This window comes from Thalassophryne amazonica, chromosome 8 (assembly GCF_902500255.1).
Source record: "Thalassophryne amazonica chromosome 8, fThaAma1.1, whole genome shotgun sequence".
In the NCBI taxonomy this organism is placed as follows: Eukaryota; Metazoa; Chordata; class Actinopteri; order Batrachoidiformes; family Batrachoididae; genus Thalassophryne; species Thalassophryne amazonica.
The window spans coordinates 106,557,550-106,583,468 of record NC_047110.1 but is presented as its reverse complement, the minus strand read 5'-3'; the positions used below and the strand labels follow the sequence as shown (position 1 = coordinate 106,583,468).

General features: G+C 39.7%; 1 protein-coding gene and 1 long non-coding RNA gene across 3 annotated transcripts in view; one reads left to right on the top strand and one right to left on the bottom strand.

The window, feature by feature from the left end:
* LOC117516258 (BTB/POZ domain-containing protein 10-like) overlaps positions 1-25,160 on the bottom strand; it is a 32,396-nt gene extending 7,236 nt beyond the window's left edge. The window contains exons 1-6 of one of the 2 annotated variants that reach the window (XM_034177190.1): positions 25,019-25,160; positions 14,872-15,116; positions 14,405-14,732; positions 13,378-13,480; positions 5,152-5,272; positions 3,487-3,684 (exon numbers count right to left, since the gene is read on the bottom strand). In XM_034177190.1, coding sequence (XP_034033081.1) covers positions 3,487-3,684; positions 5,152-5,272; positions 13,378-13,480; positions 14,405-14,732; positions 14,872-15,058 — 937 coding nt within the window. In that variant the 5' untranslated portion in view covers positions 15,059-15,116; positions 25,019-25,160. Of the gene's footprint in view, positions 1-3,486; positions 3,685-5,151; positions 5,273-13,377; positions 13,481-14,404; positions 14,733-14,871; positions 15,117-17,227; positions 17,444-25,018 lie in introns of those variants that run through there. The other variant, XM_034177189.1, reaches the window with a different exon arrangement.
* On the top strand, positions 9,639-25,283 carry LOC117516259. Its single transcript, XR_004562345.1, has 3 exons — positions 9,639-9,650; positions 15,574-15,576; positions 25,119-25,283. It is a non-coding gene; the product is annotated as an uncharacterized LOC117516259 (long non-coding RNA).
* The last annotated feature ends 636 nt before the right edge of the window (positions 25,284-25,919 follow it).

Below are 25,919 nucleotides of genomic sequence, written 5' to 3'. Positions count from 1 at the left end.
ATGTCATATATTTTATCCTCTGTTTCCATGTTTGATCTGATTTTTTGTTGGTCCAATTACCAACAGATGTTATATTTGATTGTCTATTCAGGTCTGTATTTCGTAAGGTCCTCCATGTTTTTGATTTGTATACCGTTTGTTCCTTCTTTCACTCTAATCCACACCCTACAATTCCAGACCCATGTAGCAACAATATGTTTCTGTTTTCTTAGTAGTCTTGCTTCCCTAGCAATATCTGCATTTTTTTTGTTAGATGCTCATTTATATAGACACTTGTTCCTTTCAAATTCTTTGCCTGTCTTAATAACTCATATTTATATTTTCTGCTTGATTTCTCACAGTATTACTAGAGATCAGGGAAATGCCATCCAGAGTAACGATCTGGTTAGACACCATGCTTCTAAGATTTGTGGGGCCAAGTACAATAACTTCAGTTTTATCTGAGTTTAAAAGCAGGAAATTAGAGGTCATCCATGTCTTTATGTCTGTAAGACAATCCTGCATTTTAGCTAATTGGTGTGTATCCTCTGGCTTCATGGATAGATAAAGCTGGGTATCATCTGCGTAACAATGAAAATTTAAGCAATACCGTCTAATAATACTGCCCAAGGGAAGCATGTATAAAGTGAATAAAATTGGTCCTAGCACAGAACCTTGTGGAACTCCATAATTAACTTTAGTCTGTGAAGAAGATTCCCCATTTACATGAACAAACTGTAATCTATTAGACAAATATGATTCAAACCACCGCAGCGCAGTGCCTTTAATACCTATGACATGCTCTAATCTCTGTAATAAAATTTTATGGTCAACAGTATCAAAAGCAGCACTGAGGTCCAACAGAACAAGCACAGAGATAAGTCCACTGTCCGAAGCCATAAGAAGATCATTTGTAACCTTCACTAATGCTGTTTCTGTACTATGATGAATTCTAAAACCTGACTGAAACTCTTCAAATAGACCATTCCTCTGCAGGTGATCAGTTAGCTGTTTTACAACTACCCTCTCAAGAATCTTTGAGAGAAAAGGAAGGTTGGAGATTGGCCTATAATTAGCTAAGATAGCTGGATCAAGTGATGGCTTTTTAAGTAATGGTTTAATTACTGCCACCTTAAAGGCCTGTGGTACATAACCAACTAACAAAGATAGATTGATGATATTTAAGATTGAAGCATTAAATAATGGTAGGACTTCCTTGAGCAGCCTGGCAGGAATGGGGTCTAATAAACATGTTGATGGTTTGGATGAAGTAACTAATGAAAATAACTCAGACAGAACAATCGGAAAGAAAGAGTCTAACCAAATACCGGCATCACTGAAAGCAGCCAAAGATAACGATACATCTTTGGGATGGTTATGAGTAATTTTTTCTCTAATAGTCAAAATTTTGTTAGCAAAGAAAGTCATGAAGTCATTACTAGTTAAAGTTAATGGAATACTCAGCTCAATAGAGCTCTGACTCTTTGTCAGCCTGGCTACAGTGCTGAAAAGAAACCTGGGGTTGTTCTTATTTTCTTCAATTAGTGATGAGTAGAAAGATGTCCTAGCTTTACGGAGGGCTTTTTTATAGAGCAACAAACTCTTTTTCCAGGCTAAGTGAAGATCTTCTAAATTAGTGAGACGCCATTTCCTCTCCAACTTACGGGTTATCTGCTTTAAGCTACGAGTTTGTGAGTTATACCACGGAGTCAGACACTTCTGATTTAAAGCTCTCTTTTTCAGAGGAGCTACAGCATCCAAAGTTGTCTTCAATGAGGATGTAAAACTATTGACGAGATACTCTAACTCCCTTACAGAGTTTAGGTAGCTACTCTGCTCTGTGTTGGTATATGACATTAGAGAACATAAAGAAGGAATCATATCCTTAAACCTAGTTACAGCGCTTTCTGAAAGACTTCTAGTGTAATGAAACTTATTCCCCACTGCAGGGTAGTCCATCAGGGTAAATGTAAATGTTATTAAAAAATGATCAGACAGAAGGGAGTTTTCAGGGAATACTGTTAAGTCTTCTATTTCCATACCATAAGTCAGAACAAGATCTAAACTACATCTGACCCCAACTTTAAAACAGAACATTTAGTAATTAATAAAAACTGAAGGCATCTCTTGAATGAGTGGAGAAGCAAACAGGAAGTCTGGCTGTTGCAGAATAAACAAGATATGTGAAAGTTGTAATGTTTAAACTGATATTAGACTTTTAGAAATTCTTTTTTTGTCTTCAATCATTTTCTCATTACGTTGTGAGTCTTGATGAATAAGTTAGATGTCTGTCTTGTTGGGACACCTCTTTCTCTTTCTTTGCAACTGTCTATGCACCTCTCTGTCTTTCTCTCTCAGATTGTCGGCGCACCTCTCTGTCTCTCTCTCTCACACTGTTAGGGCACCTCTCTTTCTGTGACTGTCGGCGCACCCCTCTCTCGCTCTCTGTGCGACTGTCGGCGCACCCCTCTCTCGCTCTCGGTGCGACTGTCGGCGCGCCAATCTCTCGCTCTCGGTGCGACTGTCGGCGCGCCCCTCTCTCTCTGTGTGCGACTGTCGGCGCGCGCCTCTCTCTCTCTGTGCGACTGTCGGCGCGCGCACCTCTCTCTCTGTGCGACTGACGGCGCGCGCCTCTCTCTCTGTGCGACTGTCGGCGCGCGCCTCTCTCTCTGTGCGACTGTCGGCGCGCGCCTCTCTCTCTGTGCGACTGTCGGCGCGCGCCTCTCTCTCTGTGCGACTGTCGGCGCGCGCCTCTCTCTCTGTGCGACTGTCGGCGCGCGCCTCTCTCTCTGTGCGACTGTCGGCGCGCCCCTCTCTCTCTGTGCGACTGACGGCGCGCGCCTCTCTCTCTGTGCGACTGTCGGCGCGCGCCTCTCTCTCTGTGCGACTGTCGGCGCGCGCCTCTCTCTCTGTGCGACTGTCGGCGCGCGCCTCTCTCTCTGTGCGACTGTCGGCGCGCGCCTCTCTCTCTGTGCGACTGTCGGCGCGCGCCTCTCTCTCTGTGCGACTGTCGGCGCGCACCTCTCTCTCTGTGCGACTGTCGGCGCGCACCTCTCTCTCTGTGCGACTGTCGGCGCGCACCTCTCTCTCTGTGCGACTGTCGGCGCGCACCTCTCTCTCTGTGCGACTGTCGGCGCACCTCTCTCTCTCTGTAACTTTGTTGGAGTGCGTCTTGTCTCTCTCTCTCTCTGCGACTCCGCATCTGTCTGACTGTCTTTGACTCCGTTGGCATGCCTCTCTCTCTCTCTCTCTGCTACTGTCGGCGCACCTCTCTCTGTCTAGCTCTCTCTGCAACTTTGTTGGAGCGCATTTTCTCTCTCTCGCTCTCTCTGCTACTGTCGGCGCACCTCTCTCTGTCTAGCTCTCTCTGCAACTTTGTTGGAGCGCGTTTTCTCTCTCTCTCTCTCTCTGATTCTAACACTGCATCTCTGCAAGCACGCATCTCTCATGCTGTCTGTGAATTCACCTGGTGCACCTCACTAACTCTGGGACGTGTCACTGTCTTACTCTGTGAGTACTCTTCTCCCATCTGGGGCGGGTACTCTTCATCCCAGTCCACCACATCATCATCGGTGAGCACCACCACGTGACACTCCCTCTCTCCACTCTGAGCACTGGCCACCATCAGCGGCAGCACCATCTCCTCCAGGTAACACTCAAACTGACGCCTCGCCCCGTCGTTTGACAGTTCGTGCATCAGTGCACCTGCAGATAAACGACACGTAAACAAACAAGGGAGGTCAGAATTCCAGTCAGGATGTCACACATTAACATCTTTTCACCTGTAGTTAAAATTAGAACTAAAAACTTCACCCGGCTGACTGAACACACCTGTCATTACATTATTACATTCCTGTTCACAATAATTACACAGAAACTGCACCAGCGGTGAAGCTCAAACACTAAAGAAATAAACAGTCATCATCTATGCTTCAAGAGGACATTATTCCATGGAGTTACGAACAATACAAATACAAATCACGATACTCATTTTAAAAAGCAATTTGATACAGGCTCCGCAATATCACAACACAGCCCTATTTTATGAAAAGTTCACTGTCTGAGGAAAACCAACTGTAAAAATTTTTGTAGTTTGTCCAATTACTTATGGGCAATGACTCTGAGGCCACTGTGTGCACAAATGACTGTAATTCCAAAATTGTTAATGCAATATTTTTGTTAAACCTTGTTTTGTAAGTAAGGTTTGTAAGTAATTGGACATTGTCACTGTCCAATTACTTACGAACCTGACCACACACACACACACACACACAAAAGTTTAGGAGCAAAAACATTTTCCATCAAGTATTTCTCAAGTAACTCTGAATTTGCCAATTAGACATTCAGATGTTTTTAAAAGTAATTCCCCCAATTTTGAGAATCCTTTGGAATCTTCCATCTTTGTGGATGTAAACTGATAACTCAATGAAAATCTGAAATCCAACTTCTAACTATTATTTTTAAATAACTTTACATGGAAATAAAAATTAAACAGAACAAGTGCAGTAAGGAAAATAACAGATTTTATTTGGAAAAAATGGTTTTGGGGGGGCTAACAGAAGAGAAGTCGAGATGCAGTCGAGCTAAAGGCACAACACTGCTGCTCACTTCTGAAAGGGGTTGAAAAATAAAAAACAGAGTTATAAGAACATTAAAGTTAAGCACAACCTGGGTTTTTTTTTTTTACTCCCAATATAAACAAATAGTGAAAACACATCAGAATCTAGATCAGACTCCTGATCCAACACAATATCTAAAAACAAATTAATCTATAACTTTGGGAGTTGTCCTGTGCACACATGGATAAAAAAGAAAAAAAAAAAAAAAAACACCTTCCTGCCTGAGATTTCAATGCAGATAAAAGCCGCATGCCATCGGTCCGAGAGTGAACACTGCAGCTTCGCCTGCACAGCCGAGCATCACATCTCACCACTAATAATGACCTACTTACAGTCACACACACACTGCTCCTCCCACACACTCTGACACACACACACACAAGCAACAAAATGCACTGCAAACAGACACATGACGTTAGTGCGTCTAGGTGCACGGGTCCTGTTTGCACCGGCACAGGAACATTTAAATAAAAATGTGCTCAGAGTGCGCGAGTTAGCGAACAGACTCCATCTGTTGGCCGTGCGCGCGTGTGCGGCGTGTGTCTGTACTCACTGAGGTCTCTGCACTTGATGGTGCTGTAGTTGAAGGAGATGCAGAGGTAGTCACACGCCTCCCTCAGCTCGGGAATGGAAACGCCATCAGGGCAGCGGATTATTCCCGACTTGTAGTAATCCTGTCATTTTCAGCAGCAGCACACAGAGCACAGGAGGGAAAAACAAGACGCCATTACTGACGCTTCTGTGCTTGCGCAGCTGAGTGAGCGAGGGAGGAGGGATGGATGGAAAAGAGGAGAGAGGTGGCGAGGAAATGATGATGCAAGTGAAAATCCTGTGATGTCATTTAATGCTGACATGCTCGTATGGAAAGGAGGTGGAGAGAAAGGTGATGAAACGATAAATACCCCCCCCCCCCCCCCATAAATAAATAAATAAAACAAATCACCTTTCAACCTCCTGACGGCCGTGTGAAGATATCAGCCAAATCTGACTCCTTAAATACTGTATAACTATCAAAATAACACCAGTACTTCACTGCAGGAAAAGAAGCTGATTGGCTGCATTTCGCAATTCCTCACATCTAACAGGCTGCAAACAAACAACAATGGAGCTGATGGAAAAATTAATGTTCACTATTACAAAAACAGTATCAAACTGGAGCTCTTGGCAAACTCTATTGTACCTGCATTAGTGGTAAATGTCCACCAGGTGCAGGCACTGCTCCATTTCAAGAACCTTTAGTACAGGCTGCTGTGAGACACGATAACAATCCTGTTGCTTATAGTTGTAGATAGAAATTTTTTGAGGACACGATGTAAGTGTCCCATCACATTCAGACGGAGACCATGAAGAACGCAATGCATCCTGAAAATTTTGATGAATGCAGCAGGGCCGTGGATAAAACAGAAAAATGTGCTGATTAAAGTCCATACTTTAACATCCCTGCCATGTTCTCAAAACATCTAACACATTTCCACTAATTTTTTTCCTCATGCATGATCACAGGCGTACCACAGGCAAATCATTCTTACAGCATTTAGTGCAGTTTGGTAAGTCAAGCAAACAGCTCCCGTTGTGCTAAAATTGATTTTGTTGCCATTTTGGCTTTGTCTGTGATGAGACTTTCCCAAAATGATGGGGTTTAAATTTTCAGACCTCTCCTTCCTTGGCAGTGGAGGTGGGGGTCACTTCCGTTATGTCCCCCTCAGAACTATAAATACACCTATTTTCACAACATACATATTATATATATTTTAATTAAAAACATATATAATATGTATGTAGTGAAAATAGGTGTATTCACACCTATATAGATTTACACCTATATAGATCACTTTAAAAAAGTTGTTTTGTGAGTTTTTTTTATGTGTCCTGAGTTGAATTATTGTACTTTTAGAGTGAAGTTTAGGTCACAACTGTTTTAGCCCCCTCAAAAATAAAAAAAAACACCAGTTAATTTTGTAGGTTTTTACATGTACTGAGTTGAACTGTCATACTTTTGGAGTAAATTTCAGACCCCCTCACTTTCTTAAGTGTGGGGGTGTCACTTCAATGTCCCCCTCCCCATCAAAACTGACCATACACCTGTCACTGTTAATGACCATTTTCACATTAAATTACAGTCGCTTTGCAAACTTAAATGTACCTTATGAATCTGTGTGATCTGTTGCTGTTCATCATCAGAGTCATTGTTCAGAGCATCCTCCCTTACAGTGTTTTCACAGTTTCAACCATGACATTTGCAGAGAGTTCAAGGAAGACCATTCTATGAGCAGCTGCATTTTAAAAAATCCCCCACATGACCCCTTCAAAAAAAAAATAAAAAAAAAATTGTACTTGTTCCTCTTCCAGAGAAATGGAAATACCCCAAGTTTTAATGAGCCAGCTCTAATACTTTAAACACAGGAGCAGTTTCAAAATCGCAGCATTTTTGTTCTTATTTGAAAAAAAGCTCTTTCTGGCCAACTTTGGAGAGCAATATAGCCTAGCCAAATTAAGTGAAACCCTTCAAACTTACCATGTTAGGTAAAATCATACTGGAAAAGCCACATCTGGCATCAAAACAATGATATCTGGCTTCATTTTTTTATCCAGCTGTTCTTAAAAACTGCCAAAAATGGTATTTTTTTCTAAACAAGGTCTGACTTTGAGCATGCACTGTGTCAAAATAGATTAATGCCCATGCTTCTCCTTACAGGCATAAACTCTCATGAATCAGTTACAACAGCAGAATGTTTCATTTTTCCATTTCAGCCAAAATTGTGCTTGTGAGGGAAAAATTGAAATCGTGCAATTTCGATTTTTCGCAAAAATACCCTCTAATTGACCACAAAAATCACCAGGTGAGCAATTGATTAAAAATGTGAAATTTCAACCATGCCATTAAAAGGATGTAAAGATAATATATACTAAATTTCAAGTTTGGGCAAGAAATATTTCTATTTTAATAATTTTTTTACAATAGGCAATATTTTGTGAAATCACACATTGACTATATGGTGTTAAGTCTTAATCAATGGGCTAGAAATGTGAATATATAGTTATTACATAATAACTATAATAATTATACAATTATTTTAACTTGGTAAAAAACTATTGCTGATGGATGCAACAGCACAGGGTGCCCAAATGAATGATAATTTTGACAATTTCCCAGAAAAAGGTCAGGCTATATTTAGAATTTCCCAGAAGGTGGGATTAAATGAACAACCTAATTTCAACCTGGTTTCCCAAAAATACGTACATCAAAGAATTTCTGGGAATTCTGACCATTGCCTAATCATATTCTCATCAATCATGGAGGCAAAATGTGGTCTAGGGTTGACTTTGCAAGATGAATCTCATCGAAAGACATTGTGTAAAACAGTTGGCTTTCACAATTTTGTTGATTTGAGTGATGCTGATAAGGAACTTCTGCAGTGGAGAACTGGACTGACCCTGGAAAGTTCAGACATCATCTGTTATCACCATGAAAAAATGTATCTGTCACGCTATGAGTACACACGTTTTTGCTGTGATCCAAGAAAAATCCACAAAAAGAGATTTACAAGTGTTTGTCTATATTATAAAGCCCTTTATGTGATGGGACTGGTGGGACAGTGAAAAGGCTAGTGGCTCGAGCCAGTCTTCAAGCTACTGTAAAGAACCAAATACTCACTCCAGGAGATATGTATCTGTGGGCCAAAAGGAATATTTCGGGAATTCAGTTTTTCTTTTTGGACAAGAGTGCTGTACAGCAACACATTGAGCAATATCAACTGACAGAGCATTTTGAGAGATGTAAAACAGTGGCAGGGATCAGGTCACACCATTATTTTATTCCGTTATCACAGATGAGTTTGAAAATGAAGAGAGTGTCTGAAGATGATTCATACACCACAGTACGAGTTGGAACAGCAGCTGCTGCTGAGAATGATGAACAGTGGCAGGACTGCCAGCCCGGGACATATGTCGCCTGTATGTACGATGAGGAATGGTACGTTGGAAGAATCAAGGATCAGTCTGATGAACACAGTGATGTTCTAATCGCTTTTATGAAGCGGTCAACAAACAATATCCTCTCCTGGCCATGAACAGATGAATGCTGGGTGCCCTTTCAGCATATCATCTGTATCGTTAGTGCGCCAAATGCACAGAGCAAAGGCAAGGGTGCTCGCAAGTACAGTCTGAATGAGTGATCAGAACAAAGTTGAGTCACTTCTCCCAGGGTTTTTGCACACATAACATGCATACTGATGACAAATATTATTACAGTAGCTGATTTACTATTAGCCTTTTTTGCCTGTGCTGTGTCTGCAGAAAACACGTTTTCCTGTACATAACCCAAGAACATAGTTTTTGGACATGATGGCTATGTTTGGTATACATGGTATAACTAGATTAAGAGCACTTTGTTTGCAAATGTGTGCATTTTAAAGATTATGTAGGAAATATTACTTGTTCACTGTGTATTTAACTATTAAATAAATATAAGAAATGAATCATTCAGGTAAACCTTGAAAGTATTTTTAGATTACATGACATTGTATATCATGTTGTGGGATCTGTATTCATAAAAATGATGACTTTTCAGAAAAACTAAAAATATATAAATATTTCTTGCCCAAACTTGAAATTTAGTATAATCTTTACATCCATATAACTGCATGGTTGAAATTTCAAATTTTTTATCAATTGCTCACCTGGTGATTTTTGTGGTCAATCATGGGGTATTTTTGCGAAAAATTGAAATTGCGTAACTTCAATTTTTCTCTTGCAAGCAAAATTTAAGCTGAAATGCAAAACTGAAACAAGTTCATGAGAGTCTATGCCTGTAAAGAGAAGTGTGGGGGTATTTATCCATTTTGACACAGTGCATGCTCAAAGTAAGACATCGTTTAGAAAATGTACCGTTTCTGGCAGTTTTTAAGAACAGTTGGATAAAAAAATGAAGCCAGATATCATTGTTTTGATGCCAGATATGGCTTTTCCAGTATGATTTTGCCTAGGATACTAAGTTTGAGGGGTTTCACTTAATTTCGCTAGGCTATATTGCTCTCCAAAGTTGGCCAGAAAGTGCTTTTTTCAAATACTAACAAAAATGCGGTGATTTTGAAACAGCTCCTGTGCCTAAAGTATTAGAACTGGCTCATTAAAACTTGGGGTATTTGCATTTCTCTGGCTGGGGAGCAAGTGCAGTGTTTTTCACTTTTTTTGGAGGGGGCCATGTGGGGACCACTGGCTGACTTGGCATGGAATGACCTAATAGGTGTATTTTTAGTTCTCAGGTGGCTAAAATGGACGTGACCCTCCCCCCCAGAAGGAAGGGTCAGAAAATTTGAACCCCATCACTTTAGCACAGTCCAATCTCCACTGAAGCCAAAACAACAACAACAAATCTATTTTAGCACAAAAATCATATGGAATGACATACCACATACCCCAATTACTGTTTCTACAACTACATGGTACTACACGCTTATCACATTGTCACAGCACCTGTCCTGTCCTTATATACTCAACAAAAATATAAACGCAACACTTTTGGTTTTGCTCCCATTTTGTATGAGATGAACTCAAAGATCTAAAACTTTTTCCACATACACAATATCACCATTTCCTTCAAATATTGTTCACAAACCAGTCTAAATCTGTGATAGTGAGCACTTCTCCTTTGCTGAGATAATCCATCCCACCTCACAGGTGTGCCATATCAAGATGCTGATTAGACACCATGATTAGTGCACAGGTGTGCCTTAGGCTGCCCACAATAAAAGGCCACTCTGAAAGGTGCAGTTTTATCACACAGCACAATGCCACAGATGTCACAAGATTTGAGGGAGCGTGCAATTGGCATGCTGACAGCAGGAATGTCAACCAGAGCTGTTGCTCGTGTATTGAATGTTCATGTCTCTACCATAAGCCATCTCCAAAGGCATTTCAGAGAATTTGGCAGTACATCCAACCACCCTCATAACCACAGACCACGTGTAACCACACCAGCCCAGGACCTCCACATCCAGCATGTTCACTTCCAAGATCGTCTGAGACCAGCCACTCGGACAGCTGCTGAAACAATCGGTTTGCATAACCAAAGAATTTCTGCACAAACTGTCAGAAACCGTCTCAGGGAAGCTCATCTGCATGCTCGTCGTCCTCATCGGGGTCTCGACCTGACTCCAGTTCGTCATCGTAACCGACTTGAATGGGCAAATGCTCACATTTGCTGGCGTTTGGCACGTTGGAGAGGTGTTCTCTTCAACTTTATGCGAAGGAGATGTGTTGAACTGCATGAGGCAAATGGTGGTCACACCAGATACTGACTGATATCCCCCCAATAAAACAAAACTGCACCTTTCAGAGTGGCCTTTTATTGTGGACAGTCTAAGGCACACCTGTGCATTAATCATGGTGTCTAATCAGCATCTTGATATGGCACACCTGTGAGGTGGGATGGATTATCTCAGCAAAGGAGAAGTGCTCACTATCACAGATTTAGACTGGTTTGTGAACAATATTTGAGGGAAATGGTGATATTGTGTATGTGGAAAAAGTTTTAGATCTTTTGAGTTCATCTCATACAAAATGGGAGCAAAACCAAAAGTGTTGCGTTTATATTTTTGTTGAATGTAAATAAGGCGCCAACACTGTTTTTTTCCAACCATTCTGTAAGTTTTCTTGTGTCCATATGTAGATTCAACAATAAATGACAGCAAAAAAAAAAAAAAAAAAAAAAAAAAATCCTGCCAAATGGGCCCGTCTCTATTTAAACACACTCAAATATGCTCTGAGTGTGCATGTGTGCACATTCTTTGAAGCAAACCTCAATTTTTACAAGGAGGTGGTGGAAATGTGGGAGATCTTTTTCCCCCCTTTTCTGTGTTTCAGCACCATGGACAGCAACTGGCACATTTAATTCACAAAGCAGTCCATAGGAGGCGTAACGCTGTTCATCTCTGATGCTTTCATGTGTTTCACCATCAAAATGTTAACTTTGTTTTTTTTTGGCTGTGATTACTGTTGCTGCCTTCAAGCTACTGCTCCCGGTGGTAACATGCAACGTGTGTGCGTTAAACTAGATCACATGAATGAAGAATAACAATTTAAATCCTACACTTTCATTTTATTACTTCTGATTACATGTTGAAAATGATCTAATACTTTTAGGTAATTTTAAACTTTATTACAAAATTGGAAATCAAAGATGTTTTTCTTTATTTTTAATGACCTGCAGTACTTCACAGCCCATTGGAGTCCACAGCCCACATTGTGTGAATCACTGCAATAGAGGAAAACAACTTACTTACATTTATTTTGTTTCTGTTATTAGCTTATTATGGTGTTATTTTTATCAGCAACAACTTCAAGTACAATATGAAAAATGGCTTCAATTCACCAAATGACCAACCTCATTCATGCGTCGCTGCTGACAGGAAAAAAGAATTATAACAGTAAACAATTCATTGAGCCTCAGCAATTCTGTTGAGGGACAAACCAATAATGTGAGTGATGACAGCCTACTTTACTAAAACATCCTACAATTGGTCCAAAAAACTGAATCAGGCACAAAAAATATTTCCCTTTGAAGACTAACCCAGTGGTGGCTCGATTTGTCTTTATCAAAAATCGGCTGTTTTCTGTGGACCACGGTCCTGAGGCAGCGCTCACAGTTCTCAAATGAAAGATCAGGGAAGGTGTGAATTCAAAAAGTAGAGCAGAAAACAGATTTACCTGCTCTCACATTTATCCTCACAAAAGTGCAGTGCAGAGACAGAACAGCATGAGATGAACGATCTGAGCATCACGTCAGTAAAAGCAGAACAAAACGATGGACCAATAGAGCCGAAGGTGTGCAGAGAACAAGAAAAGCATCAGAGAAAAAAAAAAGAAGAGTGTCAGGGGAAATGACGACGGCAGATGTTTGAAGAGGAACACAGACTATAAAAGTACACACGAGAGATGACATGTCACACACACACAACTATAAGTCACTTTTTTAAATTAGTTTGGAAGGTCCTGCAACATATATATAAATAGTGCATTATCATCTATGACCACAAAATGGCACCATCTACACAAGTATCAAGCTGCTCCTGTACACTGAATGTGGTATTGTAATTCAGACTCTAGAACAGATGACAACAAAGAATTAGATGGTCTTAAATTTAAGAAATCAACTTGCATATACAACTTGCATGACATGTATTTGGACTGTGTGAAACAACAACGGAAAGTCAGCTAAACTCAGGCAAGTCTATTATCCTTTACAAATGGTTTTGGCATTATATATAAAGTTTCAAATTACACATTTACCTCAGCTATGATCATATGTTCACTGCCAACAAGAACCAGTTTACTCGCCTTTTCTGCCTTGTCCAATAATATCAATGTGCTCATTTGCTTCTGCTTGCAAATATTGTGTTTGCATTATTATAAATAATGTGCCAATTAAATTCATTTTGTTTCCTGTTGCATGAAGGTAAAGCACCGTGTTGCAAAATTTAATTTGACTTATAGACCAGGGCAACTGAGCCTTAACCCCCCCACAGCTTCATGATGCAATTTTGGATAGATGTGATGAATACTCCGCAGTGACTTATAGTCTGGAAAATATAGGGTGTACACACACACACACACACACACACACACACACACACACACACACACACACACACACACACACACACACACACACACACACACACACACACACACACACACACACACACACACACACACACACAACCTCAAATCAGAAAAAGTTGGGATGATATAGAAACATGCAAAAGTCTGTTTCGCTCACCAGAATTGCTCTGAATACAGTTGAGCTGATGCCGTCGGCCACCTCAAACTCTCCTTTTTCATTTGGTCGTGTGAAATTATTGTCCCGACCAGAACCAAACATCCTGAAGAAACAAAAAAGAAAGAAAAAAGAATGGGTCTGAACACACACACAAAAAAAAATCAGTAACCTCAAACCAAACAGATATTCAGGACTCCTTTGCTGATCCTGTGGCCGACTACGCAGATTCACCAATGTTATTTTAATCTATGAAGAGGGGGTGGGCGGACGCATGAGCACATTTGTTACATTTGTCAGAATGCCCACCCCCTCCATATGTTTCAATAAAATGTCTGATTTCATCACAAAAATAAATCCCAAATAAATCACCCATTTAGTATCAGATCTGTTTCGCCTTGTGGGCAACTCTCGTACTGCAAATCCTCAAACTGACATCGTCATACGACTACTACTAGCGCACACTGATGACATCATCACAGGTATGACGTGAAAGGGACGAGGAAAAACATTGCAAAACTCTTTTTCTTTTTTTTTTTGCTTTTTATGATGTGTTGGGGGCCACAACATTTTATTTAATCACTGAGGGCCCTTGGATAAGGTCCTTAATCCCCAGGTTGCTCCCAGTGTGTAGTGAGCACCTTACATGGCAGCACCCTGCCATCTGTGAGTGTTTCTGTGTGAATGGGTGAATGTGAGGCATAATTGTACGGCACTTTGAGCTTTTGATGCTGATGGAAAAGTGCTATATAAATGCAGTCAAGTTACCATTTATTTATTTTACGGTAGGTGTTTAATCAACTTTCATTGAAAAAGGGGTGGGAGGGGGCAGTCCAACAAGCAGATACAGCAGTATTCGCACATAATGGAAAAAGATATGCTTCCAATGGGATATAAGTAAGAGTGATGGAGAAACAAAGAAGAAAAAAAAAAACCCAGCAACATCCATCTGCAAAAACAAACAACATAGTTTAACTTCATTAATTCTGTATGTGTGGATTTCATTTAAATCCATCATTGTCATCATTACCTCCCCAGCATAGTGTTGGGTTGAGCTGTGAAGATGGCGGGATCCACCACAAATCTTGTGTTGTCCACATTAAGCGTCACACGCTCTCCCACCCGTTGCCCGGCGCGATGGCCATCTTTACTGCCAAGGTCATATACGTAAATCATGTCACATGACCCTTGGCCCAGGTTCTGGGTCACAGAGTGCAGGTCAGCTACGGTAGGACCCAGAGAACGAGTCACATGTCCACTGACAAGAGCCCCTCCCATTTGGGAATAGGAAAGAGAAACTCTGGGAGGACGAGGGCTGGAGGATCTGGAAGAAGAGCCTCCATCACCACGTTCACGGTCTGCAGGACATACACAGGACAAAATCACTCAGAATAATACTTTATTTAAAAATATATACATCAACACTGCCAGCTGCACAAACAATTTAGATGGAACTGTTTTGAGTTTTCCCTCCAACCCTTCCTTCTTATTCCTCACCATGCTGCCGTGTAGGAGATGTAACATTCCTGATGCAGGGGGTCAGCTGGCTTTCTCCTTGCTCGTGGGAGGAGTCCCGCGATCGGTCGCTGGAGCGCTGCCGTTGCTCATGGTAAAAGTCTGGTCTTCCTCCTCCTCTGGCGCTCCCAACAGTACTGCTGTTGGTGCCGGCCCCATACAGACTCATGGCGCTGACCCCGTGCTGCTGGTTGCAGTCCAACACTGACGCACCACAGGGCTGGTCACTGAAGGACAGATGACAAACCGTGTCATAAATCAAAGTGATAAATGAGCCAATTCACACACGACATCAGCACTCTGTGTGCGCTTGCTTGGACACCATTTTGGTGATCGCACATTTTTCACAGCATTCCTGTTACAGTGGGTATTTCAGTCATATGTAACATTTCAAGGAGAACTTTTGAATAAGACAAACAAAACTATAGTCTACTGTTCTTACACTACTCAAAATTTAAGCATTTTTATATTACTGAAAAAAACCCTGACACAAATACAAATGAAATAAATGCAGAGTACAGACAAAAAGCTCTGTCCATGTCCTTATTCAATATTGCACATTAAATGAGGCTAAAGACTTACAGATCAGGCTTTTGTAGCACAGATAACAAATTAAGATTAAAAAAAGTATCAAGGCCTGCATGACCTTGAACTAACACCTAAAATGATCCCAATGAAGGTCAGAGAGTCTGACACTGTCAATCAGTATTCTGCTGCTTGGAACTGCTAATTAACCGCACAAAGAGCCATTAGAAAAGATCCATGAAAGACAGAAATGAGCATTTTCAAAACAACAGCAGCACAAAGGTGAATTTAAAGAACAATTATGAACACATAATTGTTTACACAAAATCAGTTCAAACTCCTGAAGTGAAAACCTGTTTGATTGGAGCGTCTGTTTCACGGTATAGTAGCAGATGGTGGTAATAGAAGCCGAAACGTCTGACAACCAGACGACAATAAGACTGCAGAAGGCCTAACTGCCTTTATAGAAAATGCTACCAATTGCTGGGAATGTGAAAACATCAGTGACATCTATTTATAGACAGACATAAACTACTAGCATGATTCTGCTTTTTACAAAGTCCACTTGGGGGAACAGAGTCACGAGTAATTGATTTAGCAACATCACGACTGTGGATCTGCAAATTTAATATACTCATCTTCATGATGGATTTATGCCCGAAAAGAGCACAAATGCGTGTTTTCTCTCCAATGAGGTTTTAATGTGTGGAAGAAAAGGGATCATAAAAAAAAAAAAAAAAAAACATCTTTGAGCCAAGCGGGCAGGCAGCCAGCAGCCTGACCAGCAGGGGAGAAGCAACAAAGGAGCTGAGGTGGCTCCTTTCATCTTTTCACATGGCAACACAAACCTACTGCAGCCAAGACTTCATACTGGTGCCGGGGAGAAACACAAGGAGGTGGAAAGGAGGGGTAACGTTTCACTTTCTCAGCCTCCACAGACACCGATACAACTGCCTCCAACTGTCTGCAATGCGTTACAGCCAAATCATTTCTACGGCGATCACTGGCGTCTGTACGGTTATTACAGGACACCTTAAAAAGTTCTGAACGTATTTCAATATAAATTCTGAGTCCTGACAGAGAATGTCAAGAGGAAAAGTGGGCTAAATTGTGGGGGAGTGCTCCACATTCAAATGATCCTTTGATCTCTTTAATGTGGTGAGAATGGGCTTTTTTATGATGTCATAATGGCTTGCTTCCTCTTTTTTAAAATAGATTTAACGTCCCCATTTAAATGGAACAAAAGATGATCAAGCGATTCTTGATGTACACTGACCTAGGCCATCAAGATTAAGTCTAAATTTAGAAGTGACTCAAGACACCTGGATGTGGCTGCTCATGCTCTCCAGAGAATCATCGACTGCCACTTTCATGTCTTTTAACGTTAAGTTCACCTCTCCTGTTTGAGCTGTACAAACCGAAAAATACGAGAAGCGGTGGCGGTCTATTAAAAGCGTGATGTGAGAGAGCCTGGAGGGGGGATGAGGGTCCCCATCTATTATTTAGGGTCTGCTGACACCAACAGGCTGGTGGGCAAAGAGAAGCAGCTCCATGCAGCAGTGCAGGCTGGTAGCAAATAAAGGATGGAACAGAATATTTGTTTTATATCACAATACAATTAATAATAAAATGTCAGTGCGGATTAGATCAAACTATAAAATTAATCAGCATCAGCCCATCACCAGTGCAGCACTATGATCACTGACTCAATAGTTATGTGATATAATGACACAGCAAAACAAATAAATGAATAAATAAATAAAATTTCAACTTAATTTTTTAATATTATTTGCAACCTCTAACGTGCACGTACCGGCGGCTGTGCGCGGGCCAAGTGAAGACAAAGCAGCACGGGATGACAGCGGCACAAAAGCCTCCTCCGAACAAAGCGGGCTTCCCGGCGGCTTCAGCATCGTCGCTCATTACTTTCTAACTTCACCAGCATCGTTCCACGCGCTCGACGAGGACTTCGACCGAGCGCATCGAAGCCAAAAGCTTCAAATGTATCCGCACGAGGAGGAGAGACGAGAGGAGCGCGCGCGCGCGGCAAGTCACTCAGAGTCACCTTTAGAGAAAAAGAAAAAAAAAATGTGAATGGCCGCGTGCTCCGCTGAATCAGGGCGGTGATGCGTTCAAGTGCTACTCGGAAATTCTGTCGCCATGAGACACCGAGGATAGGAAAACTAAAACTCCCTAAACATCCTAGAATGTATGTGAATTTCACAACCATGGTGTGTGTGTGTATATATATATATATATATATATATATATATATAATTTATTAATTTATATAGCGCCAAATCATGAGTAATCGCCTCAAGGCGCTACACAAACATTTAAAAGCAGAATAAAATGAAATAAGATTAAAACACAATAAAATTATTTAACCATAAAAAGGTAAAAGAAATAAAATAAATAAAACGAATAAAAAAAGACAAACAATCATATAAAATACTAATGATAAAACAGGAAGAACAAGTGTGTCTTCAGCCTGGCTTTAAAAGTCTCCACAGAATCCGACTGTCGTATCAGCGCAGGCAGATCATTCCACAGAGCTTTGGCGCAGTGATAAAAAGCTCTGTAACCTGCTGACTTTTTCTTCACCCTCGGGACACACAATAATCCTGCACCCTGTGAACGCAGAGCTCTTGGGCACATAGGACTCAACCAGGCCGGCCAGACGGGGGTGCCAGTCCATGAACAATTTTATAGGCCAATAGTAATACTTTAAAATCCGATCTCAAAGAGGCTGGAAGCCAGTGAAGGGATGCCAGAACCAGCGTAATATGGTCAAACCTTCTGCTTCGTGTCAGAAGTCTGGCAGCAGCATTTTGAACCAGTTGAAGACCTCTGATGCTGAACTGTGATAAACCAGAAAACAAAGCATTACAATAGTCCAATCTAGAAGAAACAAAAGCATGAATCAGAGTCTCAGCATCAGCCAGGACGGGACAAATCTTTGCTATATTTCTTAGATGAAAGAAAGCAGTCCTCATAATGTCCCTAATGTGGAGGTCAAAGGACAATGTAGGATCAAAAATTACCCCAAGGTTCCTCACTTTGTCAGTATGATGTATAACACATGAACCTAGGCTAAGCGCTAGCTGATCAAATTGATGCCGATGTCTTGCTGGACCAAGAACCATCATTTCAGTCTTATCAGAGTTCAAAAGTAGAAAGTTGCTAGACATCCAACTTCTCACTGCTGCGAGACAGTCCTGTAAAGATTTTATGTGGACAGGATTTCCAGAAGCTATCGGCATATACAACTGAGTGTCATCAGCATAGCAATGAAAAGCAACCCCAAAACGCTGCAAAATGTTCCCAAGGGGTGCCATATACAGGGGAAAAAGCAGGGGACCCAAAACGGATCCCTGCGGAACCCCGAACTTCATGCCCCTAAAATCAGAGGTAGTGTCGTTGCACAAAACACAGTGGGAACGACCAGACAGATAAGACGTCAACCACACAAGAGCAGTTCCAGCAATCCCGAAACAGTTTTGTAGCCTATCAAGTAGAATATGATGATCAACTGTTTTTTTTAATATATATATATATATATATATATATATATATATATATATATATATATATATATATACAGCTGTATATGGCCTTTCAAATTCCACAAAACTGACAAAATGTGTTTGTTTTGTACTCAAATCCAAGCATTATAAGATCAGTTTCTATTTGTATCAGTGCAAAATTACATCTCAGTTTAATGAAGAGAACAGATTTACATGGGAGGAATTCCATAGCGAATATTTTCTTTTCTTTTTAATGCTGCCTGCAGGAGGAAGAGCATGTGCATATACATGTGGATTCGAAATTACCAGAAGTTACCTTTGATCTCGTGTGCACGGGGTGTGCACGTTAACATCTGTCGAATGTCTTGTGCATCATTTTAGAGGTGTTTTTTTTTTTTTTAAAACATAGAAGTATTTATTTCTCGCTAACTTTACAAAATATGTGAGAAACATATTAGATTTATACAGAAATAAGATGTTTGAGAGCGTTTTCTGTCATTTTGGATTATTTAGTTTGAATGAGCAGCCAGCAGACGTCAGCGTGGACCTCTGATCTGATTAGCTGTCGCCATGTGTTTCCCAGCATTGTCAGGAGAAGTCGCCATGAGATCTACGACGTCACTACGGTCACCATCACAGACTGTATTGGGTCGCTGCCGAATGTAGTTCAAGGCCATCTGCTTATTTGAATTTCTTCCCTTCAGGGGAACTATTTATTATTTTTTCCGAACAATGTGAATTTTGATATGAATGCCCTATTTAAAGGCTAATACATCAAATTATAGTGGTGCCAAAGAAAATTCTTTTTATGACTTAAATCTTAAATAACCCAAAGGCTGTACAATTTTAATGCAGGTTGGAGGCAGAAGTAATTCAAGATTAACAGCTTTTCCTCCACATTTTTCTAATTTACAGGGAAAAGAGGAATCAGTGAGTCACTGCAGCATTCTGATGAACACAAAAGTCACTTAGCAGCTTTTGTTGTGTACAGACCCAAACACATAATTATTACTGTAAAATGATAATGTGTGCAAAATCCACCCTCACACACACACACACACCATTTGCGCAGCAACACAAAAAACACACATTGAAGTCAAAACTATAAGCACCAGCAATTAATAACACACAACAAACACTGTCTCACTGCATGATGGGAAAGGATGCACTTCAGGACACTACAATATTTTTACATTTATTAAAGCAAAAGCAAAAATTATCAATCATGGACAATGTTTTGAGACTCTCCCTAAGAAAGTATTTCATTAATGTTTTTATTTTTCACATATAGGTTTAAAAAAGGAGGGGGAAAAAACAAAATCATTGCAAGTGCTATTTGTAATATTTTAATTCTATTAATAATATTTTTTTGCATGGATGTTAAAGTGGATTAGTCTTTCTGTTCATTAGTTTCTCTCCTGTTTCTGTCAGAGATCCTGCCTGATGTGGGTGCCACACCTGATCTGGTTACAGGAAAGATGATATCCAGATGAGCAGGATGGGAAGGAATGCAAGGAGATCATCTGGATTTCTCAGGCCAGATAAGTGGGATAACATGATCTTTACAGCGTTGTAATTTCCATGCTTGGGACTGAAGGGTTTCCTCTTGGATGGTTGATCGTGCTGGAGGAAACATCTACTGATCTACTGGTATATAAATGCCATGAACTGACTGAACATGACTCTGTGGGTGTAGCACGCTAACAAGTGTGTGCACTGAAAGAATTAGGGATTGTAAATAGGTGTGGGATGAAGTTAGGGCTGAAACAATTAGTTGAGTAACTCGAATAATTTGATTAAAAAATGTTCGAGGCAAATTCTGTGCCTCGAAGCACCGTTTAACATTGTAGTACATATGCCAGGCCTGTGTGTGGCACTGTGCCATCCCCAAGAAAAAAAAACAAAAAAAAACAGAAGAAGACTACAGCACGTGCATAAGCCGTGTCAACGCTAATCAATTTATTGCCAAAAGCTACAGCTTTCCAACATGACACAATAAAATAAAGCCTTTTAAGAGAAAGACAGTCCACACTGATCATCTGAAATAGACTGACTCTGCATTTAAAGTGAAGCAGTGTGTTTGTCTATTTTTTAAAAAAACACATGGTCTGCTCTACGTGGGGAGTGACTATTCGCCCGGGGGCCAGCTGTTGTCTCTCTCTGCCCGGTGTGACGGGCTCTAGTGTGCCTTGATAGAGAGTGGCAACATGACGAGTCGAAGAAAAAAAAAAAAAAAAAGTCACATGACTCATGGTGCCATCTTGGGTTCAAAATAGCGTTCGCTGTTGATCCATCTGCATGTAAATCCAGCTATTTTATTTATTTATTTATTCGCTGAAAATACCAGGTTGTTGTGCATTTGGAAGCACAAACAGACACAAGGGCTTCAAGATGTACAGATTCCCTTCAGATGCGAACAGAAGAAAAATTTTGGAAAATAAAGTCAGCCCTGTGGGATGGAAGCGACGTCATCTTCAAAGCTTTCAGAGGCAAATTTATTGTTTAGTCCCATGTTCAGTAAAACTCACCTAAACTGTCATTGTATAAACCAGATATTCACAGTCACCAGTCAAAAAGTCCCAAAGTTTTTGTATTGTTTTCCATGTAATAAACATTGTATATAACAGAATTTGTACAATGGATTTTTTGCTCACATCGGATAAAATGTCCCGTCCGATCCCACTGTATTTCCATTAAAACCCTTGATTGTGGGATCGGAGTCAAAGTCTGACCATTTATTTCTTTCAGGCTGCAGGCTGCACAGTGAAAGCAGAAAAGTGTCAAATCACAGCCAACTGCGATTTGACACTTTGCTGCTTTCAAACCTTCATCTGCCATCATATTGTAATAGTATTTGCAGTGAACGCTGATTACAAACTGATCAGAAACATCCACAACTTTACAGCAATAAGTCGATAAAAGAGGAAATGTACAGCTTACCTATGATTTGGAGGTGATGATTGCAGAAAGAAAAGCTTGTTGAGGGTCAAATTAGTCCAGAATAAAGCATAATCCAGAGATGGAGAACTTTGTCATTGCATGACACGGAGTTACAGAGCAGCAGCTGCATAAATCAGGCTTTAAATTATTTAAATAAATCATCATAAATTGTAAATGTATGTAAATTTTATAGCTTAACTATTTTTAGATTTATTTTGATAGTACCTGTACCTGGATGTGTTGCTGTATGTGGTTAAATTTTTTTTAAAAATTCTGAAAACATTAAGGGTTCATTCAGTAGTTCAGCACAGTTGGAACCAAAATGGCGCCATGTTCTGAGGTGAAGCCACTCTCCAATCAAAGCACTCTAAGGGGCGCAGCACTCCTCTCACACCGGGCAAGTCACAGCTCCATCCCAGCCACACTGACAAACGGTTTCTGAAAGAAGATCCTCTCAGCAGAAGTCCACTCTTTCTTCTATGTTTTGCTCAGACTCACACTGAGTGTTTTGCTTTTTAATTTTGGCATTTTGGGCAACACACAACGCTTCACAAACACTGTAACTTAAATAAAATAATAATGATAATGATAAGAAAAAAAGCTGACTGTGATGCTTGCAGGTTCAACCTCCAGCTGAAATGCATCTGCTGAATCGCAGAGGGGAGAGAGAGAGAAAAAAACAAAAATCACACAGGGACCCAGTCAACAAACCTTAAAAAAAAAAAATAAAAAATAAAAAAAAACACTCAAAAATTGTTAGATTTTACAAGCTGAAAAAAACAAAAACAAAACAGAAAGCCACATCCCATCGACATTTCAGCAAAATGTCAAGACTCTGGCGCAGCGACATTGTGCCATTGCTTAGGGAGAGCCCGGGACTATTGATGTTTAAAAATGCAAAAGTACTTTTTATCCGATTACTCGATTAATCGCCAGACTAATCAATAGAATACTCGATTACTAAAATAATCGATAGCTGCAGCCCTAGATGAAGTCATGCTACATTGTGTCTAAATGGAACTCTATTTGCATTGAGATGTGTGCAGCGCTGGAATATTTGGGCTCAAGAACTTGGTTTGCAGGTCGTGGGAGCCTTTTATGGGGAGGCTGGTGATGCATCAGTGCTGTGGTGTGAAACATCTTATTTTATCCACTGATCTCGTATCACAATCACTCACTTGATAGCACTATTATGTTAAGATGCAGCGCTGCATAAATAAATTGGTCCGAATTGAATTTGGTACTATCGTTGTTTCTGTGATTATAATGGGATTTTACAGGCCCATGGCCACTTTGTTCTGCCCTGATGCAGAGTGAACAAATGTGATAAAACATTTTCATTTATTTTATAATGGTTGGTTGAATTTTTCACCATTGTAGCATATTAGCATGTGAATGTTTTTCTTAGATATTTTACACACAGACAACTATCCTGATGTTCCCAGTCATCTCATTTGAATGTAAGATCCACTGACACAAATATGCCAACGCAAAAATCAGTGATGGTAAAACAGTCACTTTACACAGCAAAGCTGTTTAAGATCTGTTTGCTTAAAATATTTGCTCATATTCACATTTCAGGTCATGTCAGGTCTGGGAGCATGCTCCTGTACAAGCCCATCCCTACATCTTGAAAGTAGCTAATCATCCATCTGCTGCAGCCAGGTGAGATGTGGGTGTGTCTTGGCCTTCCACAGCCACTGGGGTCCTCAACAATGAGGAATCTGCATGCCACACCATGCCCAGTGAAATACACCATGTGGGCAAAATATCATAGCTGACACTCACACACTATGGAAGTCACAGAATCACATTTCTACAATATTTATTATGTCGCAGGATTGGAAGCCAGCCCTTCATTGCTACTTACTTAAAAAAAACAAAAAAAAACAACAACAACAACAAAAAAAACAGGTTGTAAAAGTGATTATTTTGAAGCATATGTGTCTTGACATCTGCTGCATTGAGTTTCTCCACTCGATTTTGTACTTTTTTTTATACAAAGTGGATATTTGTATGATACAGTATTCGGTTGTCCACATGTGGCATCCAATACCAAACCACTGTATTCATACAGCATCCAATAACAAATCACTGTAACCATTCAGCATCCAATAATAAAAAAAACACTTATCATTTGGCATCCAATAAAAAACAAAACAAAACACTGTAATAATTTGGCATCCAATAAAAAAATAAAACAAAACACTGTAATCATTTGGCATCCAATAAAAAAAAAAAAAAAAACTGTAATCATTTGGCATCCAATAATAAATAAATAAATAAATAAACAAACACTGTAATAATTTGGCATCCAATATAAAAACACTGTTATTTGGCATCCAATAAAAAAAAAAAAAAAACACTGTTATTTGGCATCCAATAAGAAAACACTGTTATCATTTGTCATCCAATAAAAAACACTTATCATTTGGCATCCAATAAAAAAACACTGTAATCATTTGGCATCCAATAAAAAAAAAAATACTGTTATCATTTGGCATCCAATAAAAAAACAGTGTTATCATTTGGCATCCAATAAAAAAAAACACTTATCTTTTGGCATCCAATAAAAAAACAGTGTTATCATTTGGCATCCAATAAAAAAAAAAACACTGTAATCATTTGGCATCCAATAAAAAAACACTAATCATTTGGCATCCAATAAAAAAAACAAAACAAAAAAAAACAAACAAACAAACAAAAAAAAACACTGTAATCATTTGGCATCCAATAAAAAAACACTGTGATTACCACCAGATAAGGAGAGACAGCGTGGTGTCAAAGCTGCACAGGAGGCACTTGTCTAGTTTAAATAAGAATGAGTGCCTACTGATAAGAGCCTTTTTAAAGCAGTCTTTCTCAAGGATTTTTTTATTCATAAGAGCAACCACTCGACTTATAAATTTAAAAATAATGCAAGTTTCAATCAAGAAGATAGAAATTAAAGAAAGCCTCGTATCTAAAATCTCATCAGCAAAGACACAACGGCGACGAGATAAAGCATTTGTCATTAACCCGACACCGTGTGGCCAAAATCTGCATTGCACGCTAGCTTAAGTTAATGCTAGCCACATAAAACGAAAAATTAAACAAGCGTGGATTTATTACAAATAAAGAACTATAACACGACTTACCAGCGAAGCCAAAGACCTCCGTTGATCAGTCATGTTTACTCTTTACTCATGAAGAGGATTTTAGGCACTTCCGTTAGCCTGCCGAGCGAACGGCTAGCAGAGTAGCTTCGTAAACAAAGCTTAAAAACAGACTCTTCTTTGCCTACTTCATCTATAATGCAACGGAACCTTTAGTTCAGGTCGGGACGCCAAAAACAGACTACTGTGCCACTAAGTGCTGCGTTCACGGTGAAAGCCAGCGTTGCACTGTAAACTCCACTTCACTGAAAAGATTTAATTTTGTGTTTTTGTTTTTAGTGTGGAAAAGCTGAGTTCACGTGAACGTATCGCGAGACAAATTCCCCCAACCCCCCGAGGTCTCGCGTGCCCACATAAAATAAAATTGATTCATAAAAATAAAAACACACATCATAAGAACGGGCATAGCCGTGATCAAGTGAAATTAATATCCATAATAATCCACATAATATAAATATAATATAATATAATATAATATAATATAATATAATATAATATAATATAATATAATATAATATAACTCTTGGTAAATGAGAATGGAAAAAGAGATGGTTGCTTGATTTGGAAATTTCTAAAAAAAAAAAAACGTTTTTTGATAATGGTAGTAGATTTTTTTTTTAAATAACTGAGTGACTGTTTTTTATTTGGGCAGTAAAATTATATATAAAAATCTAGAAATACTTTTAAAAATCAACTGTAGAGGATAAGAAACCTTCCAACATAGGATTAGTGTTAAAAGATATTGATAGTAAACAATATATGACTAATTAAAAAAAAAAAAAAAAAGATTAATAAAAATCTAATAAAAACTGACTAATGAAAGGCATCATAAATCTGATGAAACCCTGTGTGCTCTGAACTTCCTTCCTTCCTTCCGTTTATG